The following is a 13,017-nucleotide window of genomic DNA, read 5'->3' as shown; positions in this document are numbered from 1 at the left end:
AGGTTGGGTTTGACATGTTTGGGTCTGAACTATGTACAGATATTGACCAGTGGCCACTTCTATATCTACATGATTAGAGGAAAGTACAAGAACAACAGTGTCAGTGGGCTAATGCCCTTGAAAGTCTATTAAAAAAATGCATAATGGGGGAAAAAAAAAAAAAACTGAGATCAACCTTCCTCCAGAATCTCTGGAGGAAGGTTGATCTCTTCTGTGTACATTTGAGAATACTTAATGGGGGTTTAGGGTGCTCTAAATGCGAGAACAATATTCTAAGGTTGGTCAAATTTGTGATTTATAAATTCAGAATTAAGCAGGAGAAAAGTAGTGTTTTGAACAAAAAAGAATACCAAGTTCTTTGGAGATGAGGAGGATGTGAACGTAATATGTTTATGCCAGAATAAGTTAGATATGAAAGTCAGTCCAAGAAGGAGAAAGTGATCTTGATAGGAAATCTGAACATTAGCAAAAGCAAGTAGTGAAGTAGGATCTTTTCTCCAACTAATAAGACAAGACTGTGTTTTGATAGTTTCACTGATTTACAACCTACTTCAGACCTCACATACATAAATATATAAAATAAATAAAATAATTTAAAGCTGAAAATTTTCAATTCCTTGAACATAAAATCAACCAGAATGTACTGTGTGTAAGATGCACATGGCTTACTTTCTGCATTTGAAAACCTAATAGCTAACAACTCTGGCTTAGCTTCTTCATCAGCAAAGTCTGCTGGAGTACTCCATATCCACGCTCTATCACTTGTACTATTAGGTTTAAGTTCCATGAAGGGATGAACTATCAAAAAGAAAAAAAAATGAATCAACAGAAAATTTTTCACTAACATAAGCACAAGAATTTATTTTTTGATTTAGCCATGTCCTTTAGAAAGCAGCTATAAATAAACTTTAGTTACATTGATTACTTAATTTATAGATAAAGTCGTGCGAACACTGCATATAAACAATGGAAATTTCACAATGTTATTCAATTAAAGTAAGAATCATATTACACAAATCTGATTTATCCAATCAGTATTCAAATAAAAACTTCAAAATGCATGTTGCTTAACAAAACAGACAGCTGGACTGGAATATTACTATGGTCTATAGCTTATTATTTGGAGGTTAAAAACTTGAATGATATAGAGAGCTGTGCAAAATGAAATATTCATTGTGTAAAGGACTTTTAACAATTAGTTCCACCAATTACACTGGACTCATAGCTTATAGGATCTGAAAATATCATTTAGTAATTCAAGTATAATGGACATATATGAAAACTATTATTTGCAATCATGTTTCCAAAACATAACATTTCATAGTCTTTTATATTCAAAATAATATTTTATGTTAATGTTAATAAAATCATGCATTCAGAATTGAAAAACATTCTAGACTTAACACAAAGTAAAAATAAGAAGCATGAGCAGGATGTTTAAACATATATTAATGCCTGCAGCCTCCACAGCAGCTTATATATAAATAATATCTAAAAAAAATGTGAAGCAATACAGTAAACTATACTTTAAGTGCTACGCTACTTTAACCGCTGCAATGCATGTCAAGACTATGTGATAAAAAATTTCCTTTAAATGAATTCAATGAGGAAAGCTTTAGTTTCACTTTTTTTTTTTGTTGTTTTGTTTGTTAAGCCAACTTCACTATAGCAAACATGCTCTAACAAACTATTGAAAAGTCCTGAGTAAGGATCATTAAGAATAATGCTATACCAAAAGTAGTTTACTATAGCAAGCTATAACAGTATTTCTGCAGTTACTACAAGTTTGCTGTAGTCAAAGCCAACTGTAAACAACTTGCACTTACCCATTTTTAAAAGAAATCTATTACAATATTCATTATGATATTTGCAATGAACAATATCTAACCACATTTCCAAACAGTCTTAATATGCCTCTGGATGAAAACAAAAAGATGGAAGCTTGCTAGGATGGGTAAGTCTAAGTACCATTTTCTGTTGAGTTATATTTTAGTTTGGCATAAATCAAACATACTTACTGAAAGAAAAAGCCAGTGGATGAACTTTTACATTTCTTCTTTTACACACACTGTCAGAGTAAATACTTTCTACAAATACTATCTTACCTCAAGGTATCTTAAACTGATAAATATCAACAGCCAAAAGTTATACCTACTTTTGAAAGAACAAATCAGATCTATAAAAGTTTTTTATAGATCTGTTTTTTAATGGAATTTCTTCAATATGCCATCAATTAAAATATATCAGGATAAAATAAGTCCCAGTCTATGCAAAGTACTAAGCATTCAAAATACTTAATACTTTTATCTCTCCTTATTTGTGATACAACTCATTTATGTTTGTTATAACTTACTCCATTAAGGATTCTTTCTGGTATTTTTCCAAACTAATTTTTAGGTTTAATGGATTTAAAACAACTGTATGAATGAATTAAACATTAGCTTAATGAATTCAATTTTTCTTGGGGATACATTAGAAATGTAATTAGCATACAAGAGCAAATGATTTACAGATGGTTAGATTACAGTCTAATCACCTGTAAATCTAAAATCCAATGAGTGGCATACTCTTTGAGTGATGATGGGTGGCCTAAGTTATTGGTGAGCTATCAAGGAATTAATTTCTTATATTCATTAAAGTTTGGTTCATTTAAGGTCTGCTGCTGATTCTAAAAAAATATATCTTAGTCCCCCCCCCCCCCATCCAGAGATTCACTATTTGCGGTTTGTTACTTTTTCAGCTGAAAAAGCTCAGAAATGGAGGAAAGAGTGCTGTAAAAGAAATTAGAGATGATAAAGGTAGCATGAAAACAAGAGAAAAAGATATCCTTGAAGTATGGAGTAATTACTTCAAAAAATTATTCTGTGGTAAAAAATTGTCTTTAGCCACAGCAGAGTGGTAAAAAACACTCAACAGGCATGCATTCATAATTGAAATAGAAAAAAGCCATCAAAAGCCTGAAATGTAGAAAGGCAGCAGGAGCATATGATATTCGACCAGAAATGCTCAAGTATGGAGGTATATAAGTCTTACAGTGATGACTGTACTGCATACAGATCACATTATGAAGGAAAGTGATATCAAAATTGGAGATGTTAATCTCAGCTCTAATAACATCTTAGAGATGTTAAGTATAACATCTTTATATAGATGTTATACTTTTAAATAAATCCAGTACAATTATACTTCCTTGACTAAATTGAATAACTGTTGCAATAAATTTGAAAAGTATGAAAATCAGTAATAACAAGACGAAAACAATGAAAATATCAACTGCATTGTGAATGAAGAACCTATAGAACAAGTAAAACATTTCAGCTACCTAGGCACAATTCTTAGTGAAGATGGTAAATTAAATATGGAAATGGACAACAGAATCAACAAAGCTTGTATGATAGGAAGTCAAGTGAATAAACTTATATGGAATAAGAGAGAAATTAGTCAAAACACTAAATTAGTTGTATACAAGACAGTGTTCAAACCAATTTTAATTTATGGATCTGAGAGCTTGGTTAGAAATAAAACACTTACCAAAGACTAGAGACCATAGATATCAGACCTGAGAAAGATTAGAGGCATAAACAGATGGCATCAATGGCAATATCATATTAAAAACGAGGATATTAGGAAAGAAATTGACATTGTCAGCATAGCATCCAGGAATGCATTAGCAGAGCTAATCTCAGGTGCTATGGTCACTTAAACAGAATGGGTGAGTAAACATTAGCAAAACAAGTGTTCTCTGTAGGTTGACAGGAAAAAGACCAAGATATAGGTGGATTGATACAGTAAAAAGTGGCTTAGAAAACAGAAATATAAGATCTGATAATGTTGGAGTCTTGACAGGTAACAGATTGATTTGGAGGAAAATTGCGGATAGGAAATTAGTAATGATGTAAGTTCTTCATGTAGTACTATCATAATATCTTCTACACCCCATGAGGATATATGTCAGTAATTTGATGATAGTTTCAGTTATCTGCGGTGAATCCTGGTCTGTAAATATTCAATTGAAAATTCCAGATATAAACAATTTATAATTACATAGGTGTGGAATTATAAATTTATAATTACATAAAGTGGATACCAAATGCAAACATTATTTCAAAGCCAAATGTTTGTAGATACTATGAAATTTTCGTAAGTTGACCTGAGAGCTTATGAGAATATAATCCTTGGCATCCCTGAGTTGAATTGCAGAGAGGCCTCTGAACTAATTTATGTTAACTTGAAATAATGTTGGATCTAGTATCCACTTTGCCGAATTTTACATTCAAAATGAACTCTTATGGCTCTTTCTTTTCGCAATAAACAATTTATGTTTTAAATTGCTCGCTATTCTGAGTAATGCGATGAAATCTTGCACTGTCCTGCCCAGGATATGAATCATCCCTTTGGCCAGTGTATCCATGCTGTACCATATATGCTACTCGCCTGTTAGTCACTTAGTAGCCGTCCAAAAATATTAAATGGAAAATTCCAGAAATAACAAATTCCTAAGTTTTAAATTGTGCGCCATTGAGAGTTCTCAGATGGACTTGTGGTATTGCAATGTTTGCTTATAATTAGAATTAATTATAACTATATTATTATAATAATACTTATAATTATAATAATAATTATAAGTAACCCTTATAAAATAAGGGTTACTTATAATTTTATAACTCGTAATAATGGCCTCAAAGTGCAAGAGTGGTGATGCTGGCAATTCAGATATGCCAGAGAAGCCGTAAAGTGCTTCCCTTTAAGTGAAAAAGTGAAAGTTCTTGACTTCATAATATAATAAAGAAAACTTATGCTGAGGTTGCTAAGAATCCATTCACATTCAGATCACTTTTATTACAGTATGTTGTTAGAATTCGTCTATTTTATTATTAGTTATTGTTGTTAATCTCTTACTGTGGCTAATTTATAAATTAAACTTTATCATAAAAACCTAATATTGGCAAAACTGAAATCATAATTCACACATTTAAACAAAACTACATCCCACAAATTGAAAAAGCCACCATCCTAGACTTCCAAAATTTATGTTATTTATGGGATATCAGAAACTATAACTATAAGAAGTGACTACAATTCTATAAACATTGATCTCCCTGTTTATAGAATTGTAGAAAGGCAGCAGGAGCATATGATATTCGACCAGAAATGCTCGAATATCATATGCTCCTGATATCCGAATTTTTCCTGAGATTATCCTGGATCCATTTAAGGGATACAGCAATGTTGCAATCTGTGTGCTGACAGGAAGTGAACCAAAGAGAGGAAGGAACAAGTATTTTGTTGATTATGTTAGAATTACAGCCATCAGACAAAAAAGGTTTGGCTATGAGGAAAGCCTAGTCAGAACAAGATTGATGGTTCTCAAGTAGATTTTATAATTCCATACTGTTGCAGAGAAGTGGGGAGGGGAGAATGTACAGGCCTGTGTGAGTAGGTTTTCATTAAACTGAAAAGAGTATCATTAAGAAAATGCATAATTAACATCAAGAAAAGCTGAACGGGGTGCTTAAGGGTCAAAGCTGTATAACTGAGAGGAGACCTCCACATAGCCTTTAAAGGAATGCGGAGAACCGACCAGGGCTTCTGACCTAATGTCCAATCCTCACCTTCTCGTGGTGCACCCTGTTGGGTATCTACTTTGATACTGAACGAACGAGGATGGGCTGGCAATTTGGGATTTAGCCGACCAAATTGTATTCTTATTGGTTAAACCAAAATAAAAAATGATGGTACAACATGACAAAATTTCATGCCGGCTGGGGCGTCGCCCGGTTAAACAAGGCCCCCGTTGTTTTCGCCAGGGAACCAGGGCGAACAGCGAAAAGTCAGCTACTGGAACAAATCTGAAAACAAACCCCAACTCAACATCACCAGAGTTAAAGATCGGTACTATCAACGTAAGAAGCCTGAATGGCAAAGAAATGGAGCTAGCTGAGGAATTAGATAAGTACCAGATCGACATAATAGGGGTGACTGAAACAAAAAAGACCAAAACTGGTGAGATCTTTCTGAGCAATAAATACAAAATGTTATATTCAGGCAATGACAATCAAGGAAAAGAAGGAGTAGCCATAGTATTCAACACAAAATACGAGGCTAATCTTCTTGAATGGCAGTCAGTCTCAAGTAGAGTAATGTGGGCAAATATGAGAATGGGGAACTGGACAATGAGACTAATTTGTGCCTATGGTCCCACAGAAGGTTCTACTAAGGTAGAAGTGGAGGAATTTTTTGATGCTTTAGAGAAAGCAACTGACACAATGAAAAAGGAAAAGTTGGTCCTTGTTGGGGATCTAAATAGCAGAGTAGGAAATGATTGTGAGACATACAAAAATATTTTGGGAAAATTTGGAGAAAAGAGCAAAGCTAATAATAATGGCAAATATCTGTTGCATTTCTGCTCAGGACATGGACTGGTTATTACTAACACCATGTTCCAACATAAAAATGTGCACAAATTCACATGGAGAGAAGAGGCTAGGAATAAGAAAAGTCTCATTGACTATGTTATTGTTGATAGTGATGTTTTCTCCCTGGTGCAGGACACCAGAGTGTACAGAGGATTTGAAATTGGAAGTGATCACTATTTAGTCTTGAGCAGGATAAAATTGAATTTCATATTGAAAAGAATAACATGTAAGAAAGTTTTAAAGCGAATAAAAGTTGAGCAGCTCTCAGATGTGAACTGTAGACTAAAATACAGAAATATTATTGAAAAGAAAATGAAAGAGTTTGAGAACAGGAATCAAACCTTGGAGATTCAGTGGCAAACTCTGAAGGAAACATTGATTGATTGTGCCAGAGAGGCATGTGGTGATGTTGTGTGCAAGGATAAAAAAAATCAGAACTCCCTGGTGGACACAGGAAGTTAAACAGGCAGTGAAGGAAAAGAAGAAAGCATATTAAAAGTTCCTGGCAAATAAGTCAGCTTTTACTCTTACAGAATACAGAGACAAATGTAAGAAAGCTAAACAGTGTGTAAAACTTGCTAAACAAAAGTCATGGGAGGACTTTGGCAAGAATATAGAAAATAAATATCAAGTAGGTGGCAAAATATTCTGGAGGTTGTTGAAGAAGCTTAGAAATGGAGGAAAGAGTGCTGTAAAAGGAATTACAGATGATAAAGGTGAAATGAAAACAGGAGAAAAAGATATCCTTGAAGTATGGAGTAATTACTTTGAAAAACTGCTAAATGAAACAAGCAGTGATGACAGCACAGTGATAAAAAACACTGACCAGGCATGCAGTCAGGAATACATATCCATACTTGAAGTAGAAAAAGCCATCAAAGGCTTGAAATGTGGAAAGGCAGCAGGAGTAGATGATATTCGACCAGAAATGCTGAAGTATGGTGGTATAAGAGTCTTACAGTGGCTGCACTGCATAGTTCAGAAAGCCTGGACAGAGGGACGAATTCCCGATGATTGGAGTAGAGCTCTCATAGTACCCATATATAAAAAGGGAAATAAAACTGAATGTGAGAATTACAGAGGTATTTCCCTACTGAGTGTTCCTGGCAAGATCTATGCAAGTATACTTGAGAAACGGTTGAGAAGAATTGTGGAAGAAAAGCTTGGTGAAGAACAAGCTGGATTCAGGCCAAATAGAGGCTGTCAGGATCAGATCTTCACTTTACGACAAATAGTCGAGAAAGCATGGGAATATAACACAGATCTGTATTTAAGTTTTGTCGATTTGGAAAAGGCATATGACAAGGTGCCAAGAGAGAAGCTATTCAATACGCTGCAGTTATATGGTTTCAATGGGGCATTATATCAAGCGATACTTAGTCTTTATTTGAGTTGTGAGTCAGCAGTTAGAATTGAAGGAAGTACAGGAAGATGGTTTAATGTTAAATCTGGTGTGAGACAAGGATGTACATTATCCCCTCTGTTATTCATTATCTATATGGATCACATTATGAAGGAATGTGGTATTAAACCTGATATCAAAATTGGAGATGTTAATGTCAGCTCTTTGCTTTATGTGGATGATGTTATACTTCTAAATAAATCCGCTACAAGTCTGCAAGATTCTCTGACTAAATTGAATAGCTGTTGTAATAGATATGGTATGAAGGTCAGCAATAAAAAGACAAAGACAATAAAAATAGGCAGAATCATTGAAAATGTCAACTGTGTTGTGAATGGAGAACCTGTGGAACAAGTAAAACATTTCAGCTACTTAGGCACAATTTTTACTGAAGATGGTAAACTAAATATAGAAATAGACAACAGAATCAGCAAAGCTGGTATGGTGGGAAGTCAATTGAATAAATTCATATGGAATAAGAAAGAAATTAGTCGGAACACTAAATTAGCTGTATACAAGACAGTGTTCAAACCAATTTTAACTTATGGATCTGAGAGCTGGGTCAGAAGTAAAACACTTGACCAAAGAGTAGAGACCGCAGATATGAGAGTCCTGAGAAAGATTAGAGGCGTGAACAGATGGCATCAATGGCAATATCATATTAAAAACGAGGATATTAGGAAAGAACTTGACATTGTCAGCATCCAGGAATGCGTTAGCAGAGCTAATCTCAGATGGTATGGTCACTTAAATAGAATGGGAGAGGAAAGATTAGCAAAACAAGTGTTCTCTGCCAGGTTGGCAGGAAAACGACCCAGAGGAAGACCAAGATATAGGTGGATTGATACGGTACAAAGTGCCTTAGACGATAGAAATATAAGATCTGATAATGTTGGAGTCTTGACAAGTAACAGACTGATTTGGAGGAAAATTGTAGATAGGAAGTTAGTAATGATGTAATTTTTTCATGTAGTACTGTCATATCCTGTACACCCCTTGAGGGTACATGGCAGGAATTTGATGATGATGATGATGATGATGAGAAAAGCTGAACTTATTTTCATTAGTGAATTACAAAAAGTATTTAAAATATTGTATTTTTTCAATTTTGTAATGGTCTTAAGTCCAAGATGCAAAGGGCTGTTGATAAACAGAGATTACTAATATTATGGAAGCTTTGAAGCCTCCTTTAAAACTTAATGGAAAGTTTGAATGCATCTCACCCCACAAGAACTTTAAATAAATTTCAAAAAATAAGTGATATCCACAGTATAGTTGGTGAAAATATTAACAAGGAAAATATAAAGGATGGTGGAATTCAGTAGATTACTGGGAATTCTGGTGGGTACATGTAACCAACTGTCTAAGGTCATTACTGATGGCCAATGTTCTCAATCTTAGTAATAGATTCCAAAAAGTGAATCGTAGAACTGTGAATTTTTTAAAGAGGAAGAGTTAAGACTGTCAATAAGCATTAGTGAATAAAAGAAGAAATTGCTATTTATGTTCTAAAGGAATGTTCGAGAAAACTCTGATTAGGTAGTTTCAACTGTCTTAAGGATGCCGGATCTAACTATTATTTCTACTAAAAAGAGACAGAACTGAGTTAGGAAGAATTAATGTGTGCTACATGAGTGATGAGAAAGGATCCTGTGAAAATGAAGAATAAAGTCATAATAACGAAAAATGATGAATAACGGAAAAGGGCCTTGACACAGAGAGAAACTGGCTATGAACGTTTTGTCATTGTGAAAACAAAGTGTTTAGTCTAGTCTAAAGTGTAAATTTATTTTTAAAAAGGTCTTGGATCCAATAAAATTTGTAGTTCATTATGTAATATTGTTTGAAGTGTATATATATTGTTTGCGTTTTATTAAATGTGTTTATTTTGTATTTTGGTCTTGAGTCAGTGATTTTTTGGATTCTGAAAGAAATAATAAAAAAAGAGGTCATTGCAACAATCGGAGTGAACCCTTGTACATATAATAATATATAGATATATGCTCGGAAATAAAAAAATAATTGTTGAACAGAGATCATCTCTATAGACAGAATTAATATTATGATAATATCCTCTATATAAATAAAAGTAAATCTCTAATTATTACAATGGTGCAGTCGACTGACAGGATTGTTTATGACTTAACTATTTCAGAATTCAGAAAGTAAATCTTGACTCAAGTAAAATGGCTACAGGAGATAGCAATTCTAGTAGTGAAGTTTCTTTAGTTAAAGATGAGGAATTTTTTAAGTTAATTAATCCAACTTTAGTAATACCTTCTTTCTCAGGAGATATTAGTGAAAGCATAGAAACATTTTTTAAATAAGCAGAAAAAATTAGAGATTTAAGGAAATGGTCAGATTTTCATTTATTGATTATACTTCGTAATAAATTATTGGGCAAAGCCAAAACATTCTTAAACACATCTCCTTTACTGAGAGACACTGACAGTTATGCAACATTTAAAAGTTTGCTAACATCAGAATTTTCAAGTGTAAGAGAATTAGGGCCTAACATTTGGAAAATTCATCAGTGCATTGAAGGTAATAGGGAGTCTGCTTCAGAGTATTATCACAGACTTTGGAGCATTGCTCATAAACTTAATGTTACATCTGAAGAGAAATCCTCTTTAGAATGGTTGCTGTTTAATCAATTTAGGCATGGCCTTAAAGAAACAGCATACAAGAAAAAGGTTAAAAATCCTGAACAGTGTTTTGAACTTGTTAGGAAAAAGGAAGAGAGACTTAGAGATATATTTCATTCCTCAAACAATAAACAGGTCAACTCTTTTCAATATAATGAAACTCATTCTCCTAGCATTGTGGCTACAGATAAAGTGAAAGAAGGAAAGTTTCAAAAATTAAAGGGAGCTAAGAAAAAGAAAGTGTAAGGAAATTTCTGTAAATCTAACAGAAAATATTCCAGAATCTGATTCTAAGGTACAATTACATGATTTGGGAAAATTAGAGGACCTGAAAACATTTTAATAAAGAAATAGAAAGACAACAGAGACCAATAGTAAAAAGACAGGAACTTCTATTTAAAATGATATCTGATTTAACAATATCCAATAATCCTACAGATAATCAATCTTTCTCTTGTAAATTTAATGGTATTGACAGGAATAAAACATCTCAAAGGAGATATATTCCAAAATGTTTTAGATGTAATAAAACTGGTCATTTTGCTAAAGACTGTTCTATTAGGGATAAATCTTGTTTTCATCATAAGAAATCAGAGAATAAAGAAAAATCTGGGAATAATTATTAATTCAATATCATACTGGCAAGGACAGAAATGTCAAACTACTCACTAGACATGGGTAAAGCTAGAGGCAGCTCTAACCCTAAAAGAGTGTTTGATATATCATTAACTCCTTATGCTAATGGAGATAATCCTTTGACAGTTCTACAAGGATTTATTGAAAATGTGCCTTGTGAAATCTTACTTGACACAGGTGCACATATCTCACTCATTTCTTATAGTTCATTTAACAAAATTAAATCTCTAATTCCAAATGACATTTCAGTTTTAAGCTATCCAATTAAATTAAAGGGTATATTTGATTCATTGAAACATATATTTGAAACATTGATTTGCTGATAAGCAAATCAATGTTTTTATTTCAATTCCTTGTTTTCCATCGAAAGTTTGTCATCCATTAATAGTTCTTCCAGAATCATCTAATCCAAATGTACAAGTAATATTTGGAATTGATTTTCTGAAACGTCATGGTTTTGCATGCAATTTTGTTGATAATACAGTGTCCTTGTGTGGACTAGGATACTGTTTGGACAGGAAATCAGATGACAAAGGAAAATTAGAGCAGCCTCCTGAAGTTTTTAAACATGCTGATGATGATAATGATCAAGTGTTTAATATTGAGACTTTAAAGAATAAGGAACCTAGTTCACAAATTTGGGTAAAGGATAAGACTGTCCGAGCTCAGAAAGATGATTCCATACTTTAAACTATTTATGAAGCAGTATTGAAGGGTGAAACTCAACTGGATACATTTTTAAACCTGGAAAACTTATATTTAGATAAAGATGGGTTACTCTCATCTAGACAAATGGAAGATGGAAGGTTGAAATTGAAAATATTGGCACTAAATCAAATGATTCTTTGGATTATGTACACTTTCCATGATTCTGACTTGCAGGATACCAAGGATTTTCTAGAACTTGGCAAAGAATAAAGGAACATTACATCTGGAAAGGTATGAACAGTGACATACTCACATATGTCAAATCATGCCATAAGTGCCAAATAAGATCCCCTTTCAGAGGAAAAGCTCCATTACAACATTTCCAATTCCAACTAGACCTTTTTAGGCTGTTGCTATTGATGTAGAAGGTCCACTGCCAATTACTAAAAAAGGCAATAGGTATATTCTAGTAGTCACAGACATGTTAACTAGATTTCCTGAAGCAGTGTCAATGAAGGATCAAACTGCAAAAACTATTGCAAGGAAGTTCTTGAATATGATAATTTGTAGATATGGAACTCCTCAGACCTTATTTTCAGATCAAGGAGCAAATTTTACATCTGAACTGTTATTACAGTTATGTAAATTACTTAATGTTAGGAAGATTTTTACAATACCTTACCACCCACAGTGTAATGGTATGTGTGAAAGGCTGAATAAGAATATAAAGCAAATACTCTCCAATCTGGCAAACACTAAAATGAATGATTGGGACACATATCTTTCTCAAGCATTATTTGCATGCAGATCTGCTTTTCATCTGCTATCAAGGAAAAACCATCTTTTGCTTTATATGGCTTTGATCCAATCTTTTCTAATACAGGATACAATGATATAAATGAGTATCTGGAAACAGTTGTAGACAAATTTTCCACTACTCACAGATTAGTAGGTGAAATAAGTAAATTAAGTTCTCAGAAAACTAGGCAGTATATAAATCGTTTTAGAAAGTATAAGTCATTTGCACCAGGAGATTTAGTATTGTTAGATGATAAATTTAGTATAAGATTTGGGAAATTAAGAAGGAAAGCTTTAGGTCCATATAGAATTTTAGATAATTTTTCTCCTGTGAATTTTAGGATTCAAGATGTCAAAAATCCTAGTAAAATTATAAATGTACACTCTGATAGGTTAAAAAGGTACTTTTTAGGGAGAAAAAATTTAGTTATATTAGGAGATAATATGAATAGAATATTGAAAGATGAGCGTT

At 33.1% G+C, this 13,017-nt stretch overlaps 1 protein-coding gene across 1 annotated transcript in view; it reads right to left on the bottom strand.

The window, feature by feature from the left end:
• The window catches only part of LOC150107166 (ran-specific GTPase-activating protein-like), a 107,725-nt gene that overhangs the window by 48,122 nt on the left and 46,586 nt on the right, over nt 1–13,017 (bottom strand). The window contains exon 4 of the mRNA XM_090391042.1: nt 670–798. Within this exon, the coding sequence (XP_090247168.1) occupies nt 670–798 (129 nt within the window). The remainder of the gene's footprint in view (nt 1–669; nt 799–13,017) is intronic.

This window comes from Typopeltis vanoorti, chromosome 4 (assembly GCF_054136105.1).
Source record: "Typopeltis vanoorti isolate ZY-2024b chromosome 4, IOZ_Tvanoo_1.0, whole genome shotgun sequence".
Taxonomy (NCBI): Eukaryota; Metazoa; Arthropoda; class Arachnida; order Uropygi; family Thelyphonidae; genus Typopeltis; species Typopeltis vanoorti.
The sequence above is the reverse complement of the archived record's forward strand: the minus strand, read 5'-3'. Positions and strand labels throughout refer to the sequence as shown.